General features: G+C 39.8%; 1 protein-coding gene across 3 annotated transcripts in view; it reads left to right on the top strand.

Moving 5' to 3' along the window:
* LOC114651839 (centrosome-associated protein CEP250-like) overlaps positions 1-22,229 on the top strand; it is a 106,411-nt gene that overhangs the window by 20,618 nt on the left and 63,564 nt on the right. For all 3 annotated transcript variants that reach the window (XM_051928204.1, XM_051928203.1, XM_028801845.2), the window contains exons 3-8: positions 282-426; positions 1,528-2,205; positions 3,591-3,650; positions 17,151-17,207; positions 18,032-18,103; positions 18,860-18,989. In XM_051928204.1, the coding sequence (XP_051784164.1) occupies positions 282-426; positions 1,528-2,205; positions 3,591-3,650; positions 17,151-17,207; positions 18,032-18,103; positions 18,860-18,989 (1,142 nt within the window). The remainder of the gene's footprint in view (positions 1-281; positions 427-1,527; positions 2,206-3,590; positions 3,651-17,150; positions 17,208-18,031; positions 18,104-18,859; positions 18,990-22,229) is intronic.

Genomic DNA, 22,229 nt, shown 5'->3' with positions numbered 1-22,229 from the left:
TTCACCCCCAGTCCCAACAATGGGTGCCTAATGGAACCACCCAGTGTACAAAAAAATGTCTCCCTCTGACACATCATCCTGGATTTGTGTAGCCACAGCACTAACCAACCACTTTGCCACCATGTCATTCATTCATTGTAACTGAAACAGAAAACAACTACAGTACTATGGTGACACAATGTTTAGCACATCTGGGAAATAAAAATTAGCCAGTAAAATATTTTGTTTTATTTGTTTCATTTGAGCCAATCCTTGATTAGTATACTAATTTCACTTGACAGAATTAAGGATCTGGAGATGTCTGAAAGGAAACTTCTGGGTAAGGTGGACCTCCTCAGCAGAAGGTCTCAGCTCAGCCTTTCTTTAAGACAACGGCAAGAAGAAAAACAAAATCATCATCTATGGAGGGAAGAAATAGAGACAGTGGTAAGAGACATGTCGCATGTTGTTATGCATTTGTGCAAAAGCTGCCAGTAGTAAAGAAACAATTCCGTATAAAATCAACATGAATTGCTAATATGGGTTTATTCATTAAGTAATAAAGTGGTTTAAGTTCCACTGTCCCTGAAAATTAAGACAAAAGAATGAAAAGCAGCCATTCTGCATGGTTTCATCTAATTTTTTCCCAAAATCCCAGTTTTAAATATATTTGAAATCAGTCTACGTAGTTAAAACTTTTACCATATCACTTTGGGAGTACATGGAAAATATTCCTGCATAAAAAAGGGAGCTGTGGCCTGGGAGGTTTAGTGCTATCCCCATAAGAGCATTAGGGGGCAGACGCCTTGTTAATGGACAGGTTTTCCTGCCCTCTAACTAAATAGGATGTGAGGCCAGAGAGTTAATGCCTGTTAGGAACAAGTTGGGCTTCCTTTTGCCTGGCTGCTAGTTGTTACAAGATGCTTATTGTGCATCTACAACATGATGGGGGGGCCAGAAGACATAAAAAGGGAGGCTTGGGAGGATACATTAAATTAAATGTTGTTTATTTGTGCCTTTGTGGCAGCCTCTAGATACTTTGCAGCAGCTGCAGGGGACACCTCAGGATTACATCTTAAGACAGGGGCACCTCTCTGAAGCTATAGGGCCACCAAGTCACAGCGCCCTATGGAATCCCCTGCCTGGAAGGTTTTTGATGTTCTGCTGCCAGCTTTAAATACCCCCTCACTTTCTGTTAGAAAGAACATGATTTGGTTTTCCTTGAGTTTAATGTCAGCCATGCTGCCTGTAAAGAGTCATGAAGGAATCATATTGTCTTCTCTGAAGGACAAAGAGGCATTTTAACATCCTTGGTCCTTGATCTTCCAGTTCCCTGCTGTGTACCACCCTAGTGCCATTTTGCCCTTTGGAAAGTGCTTATCATGTAAATATGTTTGCATACATATGTACCATCCATGTAAATATACGTACAATCAGTTACCAAAAAAGGTTTTTGATAAAAGCCTATCATATGCTTTGCTTTAGTCAATCAGCAAACCTACTTCTTTACACTTTAAAGGTAACACCCTCTGAATTATTTATCAACAGACAGCAGAAAAAGAAAAGTCAGAAAAAGTACTGAAAGAGAAGTTGCGACGACTGCAAGAGCAGAAGAAAGCTAAAGAAGAAGAAATGAAAGCACAGTCTGCATATTTTGAGCATTACAAACAGAAGGTACAACAAAAGCTGATGCTGCTGAGAGATCGAGAGCAGAGTCTTCAAAGTAAAGTGTTCCTTCTGGAAAAAGAAATTATTGAGGTTCTCACATCAGAGGCTATTGTAAAAGCTGAGCTGGAAAGACACAAGTTAGATCTCAAAAAATCCAACAGAAAACAAGGTGCCAATGATTCGGAGGCAGAAACAACTTGTTCTAAAGAAAGTGAAGATGTAATTAAAGAATATATATGTAGCCTTCAAAAGGACTTGAATTCTTTCTTGGACAAGGAAGAAGATAACCACAGAAAATGCAAGGAACTGCAAGATAGATTGGAGCGGGCAGAAGAAAATGAGGAGTTTCTCACTAAAAAGCTTTCTGATTTCCGGTCGCGTATTCATGAACTAAAGCTGTCTGAGAGTTGCCTCATTGAAGAAATGCAAGATTTAACAGAGCAGAACTCAATTCTCAAAAGAGAGCTGATGAAAAAGGAGGAAACTGCTGTCATTTTAAAAAAGAATGAGGATGTGAACGAAGATGATGTGAGATGCAATGCAATTGATAATTCTATGGTGGGTATAATTTTAATATTGCACTAAGAGTAATGTTAAGTAGAGTTAAGTAATGTTAAATCTTTATACATAATACGCTACCATGGCTGTTCGTTTGTCTGTCCAGGATTTTAAATCACCTGTAGCTTGCAAACCGTTTGAAATATTAACCTGAAATTTGGAACACATACTGTATACTACGTGACATCTACTATTCGCTTTCGGGGTGATGATTGACCTCCAAGGTTATTCCGCATTTTATTTTATTGTAGAATAAACTCTCGGCAGCCGCCAGCTGGGTGGCCATGCGGCGCATGTGTACGGGCGCCGTTCTCATCCCTTTGCCATCACTTCCCCTACCTCTTCATAACTTAAATCATTCTTGAGGTAGGTTGAAGACTTAAATGCCAGCTTAAGTGAAAAATTAAAGAAAATGTACTAAGCAATTGCAACACAAACACTGCCTTAATCAGTTTTAATGCAAAGAGATGCAGACAAAAGAAAAGAAGTGGGCCACTAGGGTGGAGAAACGAAGAGCTGCTCACGAAGCAGCAAGCGCATCAACCTCTGAGGAAACGAATGATAAATGTACAGAGAAAGAGGATGAAAACTAGGAATGCTCAAGGCAAGTGTATTCGTGCAGCGCGCTATTACTGGTGTTAAATAATTGTAGTTCACTCTTGTAATTGTAATTGTAAATGTTAAATAGTTTGTAGTTCACTCTTGCTTTTTATTTACATTTGTACACCAAAGTATAATTAATAGTCATCTCCCAGAGTCTGCAAGTAATAAAAACTTTAAGAAATATCGATGGCTGATATACAAAAATAGTTAACACTATATTGCATCTAGCTCAGCATGCAAAACCTGTTTTTTTAAGTAAAGAAAAATGTTAAATTTATCTTGAGCAATTAAAATGGGTAAATTGTTGGTTTCCCAAAATAAAAAGTAATATTATTGCTAGTTTAATATTCGGAGCTGAATAAGCCAAAAATAAACCAAATAAAACATATGAAATTTGACAAAAAAGAGGGAATTCCTCCAGTCCATCAAGCTCATTTGGTTAACTGATATTGAAATTGTCTCAAAAGCTCACCCAAATGTTTTTTTATGTTTCCACTTCATCTACATACAGTAACTGTAGCATTTTAAACATTATCATGACACTTTGTTTAAAGTGCTCCCTGCCTGCCATCTTGAATGTACTTAATAATAATAATAATAATTCATTACATTTATATACTTCTCCTTAATTAGCACTGGTGTCCCAGAGCATGTGATTTTATATATATATATATATATATATATATATATATATATATATATATATAATAATATATATATATATATCTCATATATGTGAGTGACATTTGCTTGTTCAATATATTTTTATTCCTCTTGTTTAGGATGAAACTGAATACAAGAATAACACATCCCATCTGGCAGACTGTGACACAGTAGAAACGGTAAGAATCGGTTATGGTGACATAAATCAAAGCACAGACTTCTTTATTGTTTTATGTTTAATTAATGTAACTCTTAAGCTCTTCTAAGGATGGTCAAGTCAACATGCTAGAAGGGTAAGTGCAAAAACGGAAGTCTACTGACTAAACATGTAAGAAACAAAGTGGTCCAAGTAATTAGTAAAGACGTAAGTGTACAAAGAATATGATTGTTGAGCTTTGTGTAGGACATTCATGAGATTCTTACCTCACGGCAGTGCTCAGTATTACCCATCTAGAATCTGATCTTAAAGCCTTGAACAGGAGCCCCCTGGCTCACGTGATACTGGCCCCCAACAGTCTCCTGCACTCACAGCTGGGAAGCTTTACATTGAACTTGTGGTCACTACTCCATGGCCACCTTGCCATACTTAGACAGGCTTATCTTAACACCTCAGCTGGTGACTTAAAGCATTAAAATACAGTACTGTGCAAAAGTTTTAGGCAGGTGTGAAAAAATGATGTAAACAAAGAATGCTTTCAGAAATATAAATAATGATTGTTTATTGTAATCAATTTACAAAATGCAAAGTGAGCGAACAAAAGAAAAATCTAAATTAAATCAATATTTGGTGTTACTACCTTTTGCCTTCAAACCAGCATCAATTCTTATAGGTACACTTGTACAAAGTCAGGGATTTTGTAGGATTATAGTCAGGTGTATGATCAACCAATTATACCAAACAGGTGCTAATGATCATCAATGTCACACGTAGGTTGAAACACAGTCATTAACTGAAACGGAAACAGCTGTGTAGGAGGCTTAAAACTGAGTGAGGAACAGCCAAACTCTGCTACCAAGGGGAGGTTATGGAAGACAGTTTCATGTCATGGCAAGATTGAGCACAGCAACAAGACACAAGGAAGTTATACTGCATCAGCAAGGTCTCTCCCAGACATTTCAAAGCAGACTGGGGTTTCACGATGTGCTGTTCAAGATCTTTTGAAGAAGCACAAAGAAACGGGCAACGTTGAGGATTGTAGACGCAGTGGTCGGCCAAGGAAACTTAGTGTAGCAGATGAAAGACACATCAAGCTTATTACCCTTCGAAATCGGAAGATGTCCAGCAGTGCCATCAGCTCAGAACTGGCAGAAACCAGTGGGACCCAGGTACACCCATCTACTGTCCGGAGAAGTCTGGCCAGAAGTGGTCTTCATGGAAGAGTTGCAGCCAAAAAGCCATACCTCCGACATGGAAACAAGGCCAAGCGACTCAAGTATGCACGAAAACATAGGAACTGGGGTGCAGAAAAATGGCAGCAGGTGCTCTGGACTCATGGGTCAAAATGTGAAATATTTGGCTGTAGCAGAAGGCGGTTTGTTTGTCGAAGGGCTGGAGAGTGGTACAATAATGAGTGTCTGCAGGCAACAGTGAAGCATGGTGGAGGTTCCTTGAACGTTTGGGGCTGCATTTCTGCAAATGGAGTTGGAGATTTGGTCAGGATCAATGGTGTTCTTAATGCTGAGAAATACAGGCAGATACTTATCTATCATGCAATACCATCAGAGAGGCGTATGATTGGCCCTAAATTTATTCTGCAGCAGGACAACGACCCCAAACATACAGCCAAAGTTATTAAGAACTATCTTCAGCTTAAAGAAGAACAAGAAGTCCTGGAAGTGATGGTATGGCCCCCACAGAGCCCTGATCTCAACATCATCGAGTGTGTCTGGGATTACATGAAGAGACAGAAGGATGTGAGGAAGCCTACATCCACAGAAGATCTGTGGTTAGTTCTCCAAGATGTTTGGAACAACCTACCAGCCGAGTTCCTTCAAAAACTGTGTGCAAGTGTACCTAGAAGAATTGATGCTGTTGAAGGCAAAGGGTGGTCACACCAAATATTGATTTTGATTTAGATTTCTCTTTTGTTCATTCACTGCATTTTGTTGATTGATGAAAATTAATGATTAACACTTCCATTTTTGAAAGCATTCTTTGTTTACAACATTTTTTCACACCTGCCTAAAACTTTTGCCCAGTACTGTATATGTGGTTAGCATGTGCCAACTGAAGTGTATCGGTGAAGTGCTTTTTAAGTTATGAGGTAACTAACAGCATCAAAATATTAGCAGACTGACAAGCTGCTTTTGTTTGTTAATGTTTTACAATTAGAATTAAATGGGTGCTTTTTATTGCAGGCTTTTCATAACAGAATTAAAACATTTCAAGGAAAATGTTATTCTGTGTGTTATGCTTCAATTAGACCACTTGCTATATGTCTGTGCTAGAGCACTAAGTAACTTAAATGCTTTGTTTTAGTTTGCCTTTCGGGTGTTTTCAACATACTGCCATCTCACCTTTGTGTGAAGGACATTTTTTATGTTATTCTGCCTTTAGCTGTTTTATGCACTTTTTTTCAGGTGATAGCAAATGTAAGGCTTTCAAATAAAAGTCTATCTGATGAACAATTGGGAAATAATGTGGGTGAAGAAGTCAAGGACACGGAGATCCCCACCAGCTGCTCAAATGCTAAGAAAATAAATGATCAACCTACCAAAGACTTGCTGCCTCTCACAGAGAACATTCATGTGTTAGAGCAGCAAAAAAAGGCTGCTGAGGAAAAAAAGCGAGAGGTGCAAACTGAGAAGTACAGAATTTTGCAGGAGTATGACCGAGTTGTTAGTGACCTTAAGAAGCTGCAGCTCAGCTTTGACAAAACTTGCTACTGGTATGCCAATAGAGTTCTGGAGCTAGAGACTCTGAGGGACAAGTTTCTTAGAAAATTGTTTGAAGCAATGCAGGTAACTACAGGTGTGACATTTTTCAGTAGCGCTAAACCATCCCAGCCCTTTTCACATTTGCATTTCTTCAGCTGTGGCCATTCTACAATTCTGTGCCTAATGCTTCAGTAAAAGATTCTGTAGGGATGGATTGCAGAAATTTAATCAGGAAAAGATTTTTTTTTTTTGCTACATTGTCAAACTTACTTTATCCATTTAAGCACAGGGTATCATAACCTATCTTAGCAAAATAGAACATTAGAACACTCTAGACGAGAACAGGCCATTCAGCCCAAAAAAGCTTGCCAGTCCTATCCACTTATTTTTTCCAAAAAAACATCAAGACGAGTTTTGAAAGACCCTAACGACTTACTGTCTACCACACTACTTGGTAGCTTATTCCAAGTGTCTATCGTTCTTTGTGTAAAGAAAAACTTCCTAATGTTTCTGTGAAATTTACCCTTAACAAGTTTCCAACTGTGTTCACGTGTTCTTGATGAACTCATTTTAAAATAAGTCTTGATCCACTGTACTAATTCCCTTCATAATTGTAAACACTTCAATCATGTCAACTCTTAATCTTCTTTTGCTTAAACTGTATAGGCTCAGCTCTTTAAATCTTTCCTCATATTTCAACTCCTGCACTACTGGAATGAGCCTAGTCACTCTTCTCTGGACCTTTTCTAGTGCTGCTATGTCCTTTTTGTAGCCTGGAAACCAAAACTGCACACAGTACTCAAGATGAGGCCTCACCAGTGCATTATAAAGTTTGAGCATAACCTCCTTGGACTTGTCACTCTACACATCAGGGCACTATATAACCTAACATTCTGTTAGCCTTCTTAATGGCTTCTGAACACTGTCTGGCAGTTGATAGTGTAGAGTCCACTATGCCTCCTAAATCCTTCTCATAAGGTGTACTCTTGATTTTCTGACTGCCCGTTGTGTATTTAAACCTAATATTTTTACATCCTATGTGTAATACTTTACATTTACTGACTTTAAATTTTATCTGCCACAAATCTGCCCAAGCCTGTATGCTATCCTTCTGTAATGATATAACAGATTCCAAATTATCTGTTAATCCACCTATCTTGGTATCTGCAAACTTAACCAGCTTGTTACTTGTATTCCTATCTAAATCATTTATTTATATATATATTGTGGAGCTTGGCCCAGACACAGACAGGCAGACATCATTGGTTTAAACCCACACACGTTTATTTACAATATATTACTATTTACAAAGGTGCACACAACCCCAAAACTCCCCCAAAGTTCAGGACTCTCACACAATGCCTTCTTCACCGCCTCCACTCCTCTCCACCAAGCTCTGTCCTTCTCCTCTCCTGACTCCAGTCACTAAACGGAGGGAGGTGCCCCCTTTTATAATCACCCGGATGTGCTCCAGGTGCCTCCCGATTAACCTCTGCCGGCACTCCCCAGTGTGGCAGAAGTACCGGCCGTACACCCGGAAGCACTCCGGGTGTCCCTGGTCGTCTTCCCCCCAGCACTTCTGGGTGTGGCGGAAGTGCTGAGGACCAGGGCTCTCCAGGCATTGGGGCGCCCCCTGGCGGTGACCACGGGCCCCTATAGGGTTGAGCTTCCAAGCTCAGTTCCCGTGGTCCCCAAAACCACCAGGGCAGTCGCTCCCTTGTGGTCTGGAGGAGGCGTAATCCCTCCTCCAGTCCTTCCAGGCATCCCGGCTGGGTGCCACCCCCAGCCGCTTGCCACAATATATATATTAAAAATAGCAGCCGCCCTATCACTGACCCCTGTTAACACCACTCTTAACATCAGCCAATTCTGATGAGGTTCCTCGCACCATAACCCTTTGCTTCCTGTGTCTGAGCCAATTCTGCACCCATCTAAAAACATCACTCTGAACTTCCACTTCTTTAAGTTTGATGCCCAACCTCTCTTGTTGCACCTTATCAGATGCTTTCTGAAAGGCAAGATAAATAATATCATATGCTCCACTTAGATTGTATCCTTTTGTTGCCTCTTCATGGAATTCCAGCATGTTAGTAAAACATAACCTCCCTCTTCTGAACCCATGCTGACTGTCCTTGACATGTGTTAAGAATAACCCTTAATGACTTCTTCCATTAATTTTCCTGTGATGTATGTTAAGCTTACTGGCCTAGTGTATAGTTGCTTAAATCTTCCCTGTCACCCTTTTTATATAATGGGATGATATTTGCCATTTTCCAGTCCTTTGGAATCTCTCCAGTGCACAGTGACTTCCTAAAAATATGTGTCAAGGGTTTCTATATGTACTCACTAGCCTCCTTAAGAACTCAAGGGTAAATATTATTTGGTCATGGTGATTTGTTTGATTTCACCGTATTTTATCTGAGCAGTACTTCTCCCTCTACAATTTCCAAATCCCTCAGTACCTCCTTAGTAGCCGCGTTTACCTCTGGGAGGTAAATAGGACACAGGGCAGGAATCAACTCAGGACAGGATGCCAGTTCATCACAAGGGTCCACTTGCACGCACACACATACACAGAGACAGTTTAGAGTAAGCTGTTAACTTGAACTGCATGCCCACAATACCACTGGGAAAATGAGCAAATTACAGTCTAGTCTGACAGTGACAAGTGTGGGGTTCACACTCAGGAAACTGGATTCATGAAACAGTGGTGGTAACCATTGTACAAGAATGCTTCCCTGAAAATAACCTAAAAGTTACATCAACAAAAAATGACAACTCCTACCCAAAGTCCTGAACGTTTGGTTAATTGTAGACTGTAAATTAGCCAGGTAAGTAAGAGTGTGAGGATGTCATGTGCTGGACTAATGCTCTTTTCAGCACTATTTTGAGCCTGGCACCCAGTAATGGTGACTTAGAAAATGGATTGGTGATTCACAAAAGTGTGCATGTTCGGATAGTTGGACATTCTAAATAGGCCCTTTATGGGTAAATGTTGGGGACATGAGTGTGTGTAACCTGCAGTAGAGCTGCACTCCATTCATGATTTCCTCTACCCTCTTTTGACATTAAAATGGATTAAGTGGGAGCAGTAATTCAGTAAGGAATGGATTAATCCACAGATGAGTGAAGTAATCAAACTTGCTACTTTATAGGAAAATGTAATCTCCCAAAATTCCTAGCGGAAAAAATTGAACATACGCTGACATGCATGACCTATGACCACTCCTTCTGAAACCTTAGGCCACCCAATCAGCAAGCTCCATTTTTATTAATGTTAAACGTTACATTTCATGGACCAAGTCTTTAGTAATGTATGTTTGGGTGTGTGTGTGTGTATATGTATGTGTGTGTGTGTATATATATATATATATATATATATATATATATAATATATATATATATTTAGTGAAAAAAATAGCCGGACACACAACAAAGATCTGGGGCAGCCACCCATATAGTTTTCCTGGCTGCAAAAGGCTTAAATTTGCACACAATGAGTACAGGTTAGAGTCCAAAACAGAACTGTTTAAGTATAGAGGATGAGGGGTTTGTTAGGTGGTTCACAGGACGTGACGTCCTCAGGGCCGGGACAGGAGGGATTTCTTGTGGTTGGCTTGTGGAGAAAAAAGAAAGAGGCTTAGTGTACCCCACCACCCCCTGGCCTGGCATGGAATTAGTGTTTCCTGGTCCCTTTGGTTGACTCCCAAGCGCATGTGTGTGACAAAATATATATACATACACTGTATAATCTATATTTGTAAAGTATTACAGTTTAAATTTTGACATTGGTTTCTTTTTGTTATAATGTTTGGCATTACCTGCCTAACAAGAAGGAGACCAGAGTTTGCATCCTGGATGTTTCCTCCACAGAATTTGCATGTTCTCCCCGTGTGGGTTTCCTCTCATTGTCCAAAGGACATGTAGATTAGGTGAATTGCCAATGCTAGTGTGTGAGATAGACTGCTGCCTTGCACTAGATAGATAGATAGATAGATAGATAGATAGATAGATAGATAGATAGATAGATAGATAGATACTTTATCTATCTATCTATCTATCTATCTATCTATCTATCTATCTATCTATCTATCTATCTATCTATCTATCTATCTATCTATCTATCTATCTATCTATCTATCTATCTATCTATCTATCTATCTATTCACATATTCCAGCAGCAGCATACTGATAAAAAACAATATTAAATTAAAGAGTGATAAAAATGCAGATGATTGCTGGGATAAGCTTAAGATGCCCCACAACCCTGCCCTGGATGAGCGGGTTTGGAAAATAGATTATTGGATGTTAAGCATTATTTCACTTGATTTATATTACTGATGGTTATTAACTAAAAACTATACTGAACTATAGCCCCTAAGCAGCAAGCTAGGTGTCAAAAACAACTCAGTTTTTAATTTTTGGAGAAAGGCTTGGCCACTGGCTTGTTTGAAAGAGAAGTCTTCCCAGTGTTTTTTCCAAGATGATAAAAGTCTTGTAGAACCCCACTGAGGCCTCTGAAGATAAAAAGTAATGATTTGTCTTTTCAAAGCATTGCGTCTAGACAGGCTGTGTGCTGAGTGTGTGACCTGTTAGAGTGATATGCTAGCATGAATATGGGTCCATCCATCCATCCATCCATTTTCCAACCCGCTGAATCCAAACACAGGGTCACGGGGGTCTGCTGGAGCCAATCCCAGCCAACACAGGGCACGAGGCAGGGAACCAATCCCGGGCAGGGTGCCAACCCACCGCAGGACACACACAAACACACCAAGCACACACTAGGGCCAATTTAGAATCGCCAATCCGCCTAACCTGCATGTCTTTGGACTGTGGGAGGAAACCGGAGCGCCCGGAGGAAACCCACGCAGACACGGGGAGAACATGCAAACTCCACGCAGAGTGGACCCGGGAAGCGAACCCGGGTCTCCTAACTGCGAGGCAGCAGCGCTACCACTGCGCCACCGTGCCGCCTGAATATGGGTCTTGCATGTGAATTTAGATTTAGTTTGCTTTTCAGAACCTAAGAAAAAAAAGTCTTTTTTTTAAGAAACCATTAGAATACCAGCTTCTTCTTCCTCCCCCATTCCACAGTGCAGTTCTCCTAACACTACAGGGAACATCTGGCATCTCTGTGCTTGTGTCCTCAAGACCACTGAGTCTGTCATCTCAGAACCTTTGCATAATTGATACCTTGAGTGTGCTGTGTGAGTATCTTTAAAAGATGCCAACCTATACACAGAACTTGTTATGCCCTGAGCTGACTTCCTGCTAATCTTACCAAGTTTATAAAGAGGTTACGCTAAAGAAGCTTGCTTCATGCCTTGAATTGCTAGTGCTTCCATAATTAACTTTCTAATTACTATAATCTTGGAATATATTACAGAAATACATAAACTGCGTGAGCACATGTGAACTCTTCTTTTCAGAAGTCTTGGAGGAAGAATCCAAAAGTCCTTTTCGACTGATGAAGATGGCTGGAATGATGTGTACACTATATAATGTATACCATATTTGGCCCCGTGGTAGGCTAGCCTACATGCAGGGCTGCTTCACACCTTGTGTCTAATAGTGCTGGGATAAGATGTTTATCCCCCCCTTAACTCTGAATTGAATTGGTTTGAGAATGTGTGTCAAGTATACATGTTTGCTTTCAATATTTAAATAATAATAAAACCTGTTTGCAGAAGACTGGGAATTTACAATTTACAAGAAACAGTAACTCATTAGCTCTGATGCCACACAAATGCTTCCTGTAGTCACTCGCATGTGCTTTGAGCAACTTTCAGTTCCTTTTTAGTTTCAGACTATTTCATCGGGCCTCACTGTTTGGCTGTCACTTACTAACAGGAGTGCTTTGTGCCTTTCTTATTAGGTTGAGATACGAGTTCCGCTATTCCAAAACTTGGCATCTCTTCTCTTTAATCCGTTCCTAGGTTATTTCCTGTCATGTTCTTGTTTTGCTGGTGTACCCATTTTGAGGTCTCCAAGAATGTGGGTCTGACAAATAACTCAGCATATTTTGGTATTCTTTTGAGTTTTTTTTTTTTTTTTTACTGGCTGGGATCATTTTTGAAATTTGGCCACATTTAAGTAGAGTCACTATTGTCTTCGTTTTTTCTTTTTTGTGGACTTTTTCACTTACGACTGACGACATCCAGTACATTTTGTATGGCTTTTCAGGCCTCTCCAGACCCATAGTCACTTAAAATTATCTTCATGAGATTGCTTTACACCGTGGCACGGTGTAGTAATCTAACTTTCATGACTAAGACCAAACCGACAGAATATCTTACCTTTAGATTATAGAGGACGTCTTATACTTTGTCTTGGTGACTGATTAATAGGTTAACCCGCCATTCATTTATCTTTGCACTGTTTATACGTGTGCTGTATGTCACTAACTTAGCTAAATGACCTGGGGCCTCATGTATAATGCCGTGCGTAGAACTCACACTATAACATGGTGTAAGCACAAAAGCGGGATTGTGCGTACGCACAGAAAAATCCAGATGCAGGAATCTGTGCGCACGCAAAATTTCACATTCTTCCACTGCATAAATCCCGATCAGCATGAAAAGTAACACACGTGCACGTGCCTTCTGTCCCGCCCCAACTCCTCCCAGAATTACACCTCTTTGAATATGCAAATCAATATAAATAGCCTTCTGTGAAAAGACAATGGGAAAAGCACAGGGGAAAATATAAGAATTTCAGCGAATACGAAGTGGAGGCAAAGGAAAAACGTACTATTTGTTGGTTTAAACAATGGTATAATCAACAAAAGAAAGTTGATCGAGTGACAGAGTGTCGGAGAAACTCGAAAGATCCAAGTTCACAAAGTCGCACAGTGCCCGAAATAAAAAAGAAATCACATATCAAAGTCGCCATGAAAAGGCAAGTCGTAGCCCACCGTCTGAGTGTCATATGAAAGCTTATTAGGATACAGACAAAACAAATAGGCACACAGTGGGAAAAAAGCACGAAATGTCAACTTTAATCTCGAAATTTCCACTTTAATCACGTAGTTTATTTTGCCATTAAAGTAGAACATCATAAACTTCATCTTAAAATCGTTTATTTTACTAGTTTCTCAAATAGCACGTTAAATGCTTTGTTCTGTATTTGATCTTCTATGTGCTCTATGTGTGTGAATCACTACATGCTTCCGTTCTTTCTCTTTCTCCGACAGGACACAGAATCCATTACATTCGAGATATTACAGCTCTCTGAATAATTAAAATACTGAGATGTATACGTGATATCTTTTTCATGATGATAGCAATGAAAGCATGTTATTAAACATGGGAACACGGTGGCGCAGTGATTGTTCATATCTCACGCAAGAGGCTTGCTGTGCCATGTGCGACCTTCGATGAAATAATTTATTACAGAAGTACTGTCTCTTTCAAATGTACTTTTCTTTCTCCAAATACCCAATCGCCACACAATCAGCTATGTAATAGACGTTAAGCCATCTGTAAGCTTAGAACGCCGATTCTTCAAAACTTTTAAGGAACATTGAAATATCTTCGTAGTACATGTTTAATTATTCTATCCGTCTATCCTTCCAGTGTCGCGTCAGCACCAGCAATAATACAGCGCAAGGCAGGAGCAATCCATGAACTAGCTAGCGCTGCGGCACCGTGTCCTCACATGTTTAATTATTAACAATGCAGATTATTTAAATGAAGTTAAAGTTTTATCTGTATACTATAAGCAACATATTTTGCTGCATTTCATCTTAAAAATGATATTGTCATCATACGCGCTTTATAAAGTAGCGCAGGTTGTGCAATATTATAACTGTAGTGTAAGTTTACAGTGAGGTAATTGTACTTATAAGTACAAACAGTTCTACAAGGAGCACTTGATGGACTGATTGTGTGCGTTTATAGTTCTTGGGATGAAACTGTTTCTGAAATGTGAGGTCCGTACAGGAAAGGCTTTGACGCTTTTTGCCATGGTTGAGGTAGTGTGTACTTGAAACTGTATACCGATAATTCTCTTTCCGATCAGCTGCTGCTGTGATTCACACTCAGATACAGTGATATAAATACTCCGAGTGGTGCAGTGAAAGTAATATGGAAAAAGATGATCCGCAGTGGCAACCCTTAACGGGAGCAGCAAAAAGAAGAACAAGATGCAGTGAGCGTAACAACGCTAAAGCAGTTATGGTATTTGGAATACTATGGCTATTCCCTGGACCATTATATTGCTGCAGGTTAATTACAATCAGATGCATTACACTAATAAACAATATGCAGTTAATTTCAGTGTATTTATAAAGCCGCGTCAGGAATGTGGAGCTAAGAAAGAAAGGGTGTTCACACAGGAACAGTAGCACTGCTTTGACGCTGGGTGCCGCCAGTCTGCAAAACCGAGCAGAGAAATTGCGTACGCCAAGGTATGAGTTACCGTGGAAATGTGCATGGCTTTATGCCAAGTTTAGATTTTATACATCGCGATTTGAGCATGGAAACATTCGTACGCAACATTTCTGTGCGTACGCACCGTTTATACATGAGGCCCCTGGTGGTTTGATTACTTTTGCATAAAGGATCATTCTTATTAAATATTTGGTTTATTTTATTGCATGCATTGTCTCCCGGGTGACAGAGTGACACAAATATTACCACTTTTCTCTCACAAGTCCATTGTTCTGGCATCAAATACCACAACCAAATGTTGTCTGTATGGAGTTTTCAGATTCTCCCCATGTCTGCATGGGTTGTCCTCCAGGGTCCTAAAGGATGTACAGGTTAGGGTAATCTGTGAATCTAAACTGGCTCCAGTATCAGTGAGTGGGCGATTTTGTCTCTAAGTGACCTGTGTTGGACTGGTACCATGTCGAGGGATTTTTCCTACCTTGCATCCAGCGTTTCTTGGAGAGACATTGAATTGGATTTGTCAGGTTTACATCACTTCCTTAAAAAAATATGTTTTAAAAATAAATCTAAGGACTACCTTTGATTAAAGAAATGTTTAATAATATAAAATTAATAATTTTAAACAACTTCAGTAAGGCTTCAGGAACTGCCAAACAGCCTTGTTTAGAGCATTCATATTAAAGATTTTGATTAACTACTGTCATGAAAACTCCATTTTAGAGATAACTGATATGTGCCGAAAGCCATCTGTAAAACAGAGATGGTAGGCGGCATTGTGCATTTGATTTTAAAGTACAGTATTTTAAAGTGTCTTTGTGACAGAGTCCCATTGACTCGGTTGTTGGAGGAGACTACCAGGGGTCTGGAGAGAGGAATAGAAAACAAAGGTGTTGAGGTGCTTTGGTGTGGTACTTAATAGCTTTGGTCAGCTGGTGAGCCCATCCTACCAGAGGTTTTAGCATTTCAGTGAAGGCACAGAAAATATTCCAAAACACATATGAATATCTTTCGGGGGGCATGCTCTCTTTGTACAACTATTTTATTCTTTGGTGTCTCTTAGATGTAGTAGGAGCAAGGTTTGCTCATAAATGTTTATGGCCACCATGCAATTCTACCTACTACCAGCTCAGTAAACTCCTTTGAGCAGGTGAGCCCATTTCTGCTGATATTGTCAGCAGGACAAAACTAAATCACTGCTGCTGTTGGGCCTTAATGAAGAGATGACCTAACCTACATTCCCAGTAAAGAGATGACCTAACCTGCATTCCCAGTAAAGAGAGTCTCTGCAAATCACTTTGCTTCCCAAGGGTCTAAATGTCAGTCAGCTTGCATTCTACTGCTCCTTCTGTCGGATACTGATGGGTAAACTGCACTACTATCTAAGCCTCCACGGACATGTAACATGGATTTTACTAGGTGGGCTTTCCTCCTTTATCAGCAGTAAACTGATTAGTTAGGATGTTATCTCATACACATAGGGCAATATTACTGTTAATAATAATAATGACTCTATACGCTTGTCACTGCTACACAGACACAGTTTATCTATATCTATATTACTGATGGCTTACACTAGGGGTGATCAGCCAAGAAATGAAGTTTGCTTTCTAAAGCAATAATTGTATTAACAGTCATTTTCAGAGTTTGCCCATGAAATGAAGCTCCTCATCCAAGCACCAGTTCTCTAGGCTTTTTTCAGTACTGTTTTTACCTCATGTATTTTGAGTTTTGAGATTTTTATTTATGTATACTGGAGTAATTTTAGAAAGTAAAAATATATGTTTTAAAGGTCATTGGTATAGTATAAACATTACATATTGTTTTTGTTTTAATTTCCTGTTGCACTTTTCATTTACATAATAGTAAATCTTTGTTTACAAAATTATCAAAATGGCAATCACCCTATATAAACTTTATATTTGCTGAATTCTAACTAAAATGTCGACTAGTTTAAAGTTTTCAATTTGTTCATCCATTTTCTAAATTTATTTCATCTCAATAAAATATTATCCCATACTCAGGGATATGGGTTTTATCTTTTTTTGTTTTTTCTGTAGTTCTTTGAGCATAACTAGTATATTCCATTTTCAGTATTAAACAAAAAACATGCAAGAGTACTGCACACATAAATTGTAGTAAGGTAAAACAAAATAAAACCAATCTAAAAGTGACGGCTGGTATGGTTTATTGTTCTACATGTGTGGTAAGTGGAGCAACTAATCGTTGCTTTCCTTCAGTTTCTGTTGTTTATTTGACTATGTGTGATTAAGCTCATGAAATTACAGCACAGATTTCATGAAACTCGTATGCATGTTGCAGTTGAATTGTGCAGTGCTGTTCTATTGATATTCTGTTTTTAACATGTCAATGCACGCAAGATGCATTCTGATTCTGGTTTTTTTATTTCAGGATACCATAAAGACTTATCAGTTACAACGACTCTATGACACAATCACAGAGTTTGTGGTGAGCAAACAACAGATTTCCTTTTCAATGTGTACTTGTTACTGCACAGACCAATGTGATGATATACCAAGGTGCTAAACAATACTGTTGTCATTGTTAAAAGTGTAACAATATATACCAGTACATATGGGAAAAAGTAGGAGTAGAATGCTTAGCAAGAATAAACACAATAAAGTAAAACGGGGAAAAAAAAATCTGTGAAAGTATGGAAAAGAAGCATAAATAAAGAATGAGACATAGTATTGTTTAAAGGATGAAGTTCAGGTTTTAATTGATGGATTCATTACAGCATTTTTCAGGGCCAATGTCAATAGTACAAACCATATTTATATTCTTTGTTGGCAGTTAAAAAAAAAAAAAAAAAAAAGGGATACATGCAAACTACCACTTAGTAAACCTAACCTACTCTCACATTAAGCATGCACAGCTTCTTTTCATGCCTTCAGTAGACCATGTGAACCAATTTTCTTATGATTTAACATCAGTAGCTCTAAATTAAGTCAGTTTTCATTTTCACATGTGGCAAGTAATGAAATATTGATGGGTGACTTCCAATGTGGACATCTTATTTGGCAGTGAAGTGTGGACTGTCAACACAGGCTCTGGCAGCTGTTGTAATGTAATGAGCCCAAAGAGGGTGAACCTTCCTTTTTAAGGAACATAGCACTTAATTCACTTTAAGCCAATGAGACACTCTTTCACATTTTGAACTCATTTTACCAAAGAGCACCATAGCAATAGAAATACAAATTCAATTTTAATTTTCAAGAAACTTTTATTTATATTTCTTACTATATTTAAGTGTAGCATTATGATTTTTCTAGGAACAACAGGAGTCCCAAAGCCAATACAAAGAACTCAAAAGTAACCTGAGTCATCTTAGATCTCAACTTCAGGTATGCTATTTTAAATTTACTGTATATATATATATATATATATATGTATATATATATATGTACTGTTTGCATTATTTGACAGTAAAACTATACAACATTCTATGATGTGCTTCTCGTGACTGAGAGAGCGTGGCGGACGTTTGCCGACTTGCATATTATAAAAAAATCTCAGGTTGAGACGTGATCATCTCAGAGAGACACTTTGACATCATGCAAGATGAGACTTTGTGCCAAGAGATTTAACCATGGTCGGGGCCGGAAATAAAAGACAAAGAGTAGATGACACTTTTTAGCCTGAGATGAGACGTGACTTTTTCAGAGAAATACTTTCATGTCCCGCAAGATAAGACTTTGTGTTTTTTGTGTTTTTTTTCCTAGTTTCTATATATTTCCATGATTGAAGAAAAGTCTTACATTCCTAAAATGATGGGTAAAAAAACAGCCATTAGCAATTTTTTTAAATTATAAATTAAGCAGGTCCGTTCAGATGAATGTTCACTGAATTTAAAACTGTGGCACTAAGCTGCTTGCTGTGTAGATTTAAAAGAACATGATTTTTTTGAAAACACATTTGTAACACCTTGAGCTGCTAATCTTCATTGATACCTAGACAGTAAGTGAAAGGTAAGAGCCCCTTCCACAGGTAAGTTTTAAATGGGTTTTTAAAAAAGGAAATGTGTATCATATACACAGAGAATGCTGCTAAAGTACAATGCATGAGTGGGTTTTATAATTGCCACTCACTGTTATCCACAGAGTGGGAACATTGTATTCCAAGATGATGTGCTACAGCTGAAGTGGGATGCTCTTTTGGATCCTTCAAGAAACCGAGCTACACAGACTCCTCCTTTGATACAGTGTATTAAAGAGGCAATAACTCTTGCAAGTATGAATTATTTTTTATTAGATTATGCTTATTACTCTGATAAAGATAACTTTCACTAATTTTTATTATGTGTTTTACAGATAGTTCTGTATCATCAGATAACACTGCACAGTTGAGCACATAAACAGTCACAATCTCCTCCACAATTTCACGTAACTTTATTACATATACTGTATCTCCTATCTCTATCGGGCACCCACCGAAAAAGCTTTAGCAATACAATATCTTGATACAATTGTTTCCTTGGATATTGTCTTTTGGGAACTTAACATGTTGAAGTGACTTGACTGGAAGGAAGCTGGGAGACATTATGAGGGACTGAACCTTAAAATATGTGGTTTACCAAACATCCTTTAAGCCTTAAGGTTAGATTCCATCACTTAGAGACAACTTAATGAACAGTATAGTGCAAAGCTCCTCGGGAGTCAGCATTATCCAGGGTACAGTTAATTAAGGGAGAATGCAGTCTTTCTTGATGCTCCTCTACATCCAGAATCAGAATCAGAATATCTTTATTGTCAATGTAACAAATACAACGAAATTAGGTGCAGTCCCTGCGGTGTCAAAATATAAATAAATACATGTATAATTACAAAAGGATCAGAAAGGATAAGAAGAAATAAGGTAGAACACAAACATTCAACATAAGACCTTAATTGCACATGAACACTATTGCACTGCTGCATTGGAGGTGATTAGGTGGCATTCAGTGCCCTAATAGCAACAGGGTAGAAACTGTTATTCAGTCTATTAGTCTTTGTTTTGATGCTCCTGTATCTTTTGCCTGATGGAAGCATTGGATCATGTTATTAACGGAGTGTGAGGAGTCTTTCAAGATTTTTCTGCTTTCCTGAGGCATCGAGAGCTGTACAGTTCATCCAGAGAGGGTAAAGAGCATCCGATGATTTGCTGGGCAGTCTTTACAATCCACTGAAGTGTTTTCCTCTGTGCTGTTGTGAGGCTGGAAAACCACACACAGAGGCAATAGCACAGGATACTCTCAATAGAGCAGTGCCAAAAGGACACCAGCAGTTTTTGGGGGATGTTATTTTTCCTGAGGACTCTCAGGAAATAAAGTCTCTGCTGAGCCTTCTTCGCCAGCTCAGCTGTGTTCACACCCCAGGACAGGTCTTCCATGATGTGGACTCCCAGGAAGCGGAAGTCTAACACCCTTTCCACATAGTCCCCTCCGATGTAGAGTGGTTTGTTGCCCATTTTGTTTTTCCTCAAGTCCACAATGAGCTCCTTGGTCTTAATTGTGTTCAGGAGCAGGTTGTCGTCAGTGCACCACGCTGTCAGCCGTTCCACTTTGACCCTGTAGACGGACTCATCCTCCTCAGAGATGAGTCCCCACCACAGTGGTGTCGTCTGCAAACTTGACGATGGTGTTGCTGTGGTGGGCGGGGGCGCAGTCATGTGTGTACAGCATGAAGAGCAGGGGGCTCAGCACACAGCCCTGAGGAGAGCTGGTGCTGATGCTGATGGCCGAGGAGATGTGAGGGCCCATCCTAACCCTTTGTGTACGGTCTGTCAGGAAGTCTTTAATCCATATACAGGTGGGAAACGGGAGTCCCAGGGCTAGCAGCTTGCACACCAATCAGTAAGGGAGGATGATGTTAAAAGCAGAGCTAAAATCAATAAAGAGGAGACGTGCGTAGCTCCCCTGGTGCTCTAGATGGGATAATAGGGTAGCATGTAGAGCAGCAGCAACAGTGTCCTCAGTAGACCTGTTAGCCCTGTAAGCAAACTGGTGTGCATCAAAGGTGGTAGGGATGAAGTACATGATATGACTCTGGACCAGTCTCTCAAAACACTTCAACACCGGGGTACGCGCTACTGGCCCAATAGTCATTCAGGCAGGTTATGGGTGATTTTTTTTGGTAAAGTGAGTAAGATGGAGGATTTCAGACAGGGAGGAACTGAGGCCTGAGACAGTGACAGATTAAAAATCTTTGTAAAGACCCCAGCCAGCTGCTCTGCACACCTCCTCAACACACATCCAGGGACACCGTCGGGACCTGCTGCCTTCCTAGGATTGACAGCCTGGAGTGAACGTCTCACCTCGTGTTCCTCCAACCTAAGGGAGGGGGTGATGTTGTTGTGAGCTTCTGCTGTGTGTGTAATGGCTGCCTCTGGTGGTTCCAAATCAAAGTGAGCAAAGAAGTGGTTCAGCTCCTCTGCCATTGAGGTGTCACCTACAGCAGCTCCATGACTGGTCCTGTAGTTGGTGAAGTGCTGGACTCCCTGCCAAACCTGCCTGCTGTTATTACTGTCCAGGTGCTCCTCAATCCTTCTCCTGTAGTCCCTCTTAGCCTTTCTGATGCCTCTGTTCAGGTAGGACCGTATTATGCTGTAGAGATCCTTGTCACCGCACCTAAAGGCAGTGTTCCTTTCCTTTAGCAGCCGCTGAACCTCTCTTGTCATTCAGGGCTTCAGGTTTGGATAGACACGGATATGTTTCTCCGCTGTGACAGTGTCAATGCAGGTTTTGATGTAACACAATACACTGTCGGTGTAGAGTTCCAGGTCTGGATTTTCAAAAATGTCCCAGTTAGTCCTGTTGAAGCAGTCCTGCAGCTGCAGAGAGGAGTCATCAGGGCAGGTTGTGATGGGTCTTGTGGTGGTAAGAGCAGATTTGCGGAGAGGGGTGTATGCAGGAATCATCAGCAATGACGTGGTCAGACTGGGCCAGGTTTGGAAGCTGTTTAGCTCTGTAGCCCTGCTTGATGTTTGAGTAGACCTTGTCAAGTGTGTTGGCTCCTCTAGTAGCACACTTTCCGTGCTGGTGGAGTTTGGGGAACACTGCTTTTAAATCCACGTGATTAAAGTCCCCTGCGATAATGAATACTGCATCAGGGTAACGGCTCTGTTGGCTGCTAATAGAGCTGTATAAATGTCTCAGAGCCAAGTTAGCATTAACAGCTGGTGGTATCTAAACAACGGTGATCATTACCACATTGAACTCCGGCGGTAAATAGATAGGTCCACATTTCACAGTCATGTACTCCAAGTCAGGGAAGCAATGTCTATCCATTATCACTACATTGACTTTATGACACTCATACCTTGAATTTTACTTCTTTTTCACATTTGCTTTGGTTTAACTTTTGAACCCTCCAACTCCGCAGTCTTTAATGTCTATTTGTATGGTTTACTCAATATTCCTTTGTTTATAGTGTTGTCCATGCTTTGTATAATGTGTCACTATAATTGTCAAGATGTATCTGTTACAGTTATATC

Source organism: Erpetoichthys calabaricus, chromosome 5 (genome assembly GCF_900747795.2).
Source record: "Erpetoichthys calabaricus chromosome 5, fErpCal1.3, whole genome shotgun sequence".
Classification (NCBI taxonomy): domain Eukaryota; kingdom Metazoa; phylum Chordata; class Cladistia; order Polypteriformes; family Polypteridae; genus Erpetoichthys; species Erpetoichthys calabaricus.
This window is presented reverse-complemented; position numbering and strand designations above follow the sequence as displayed.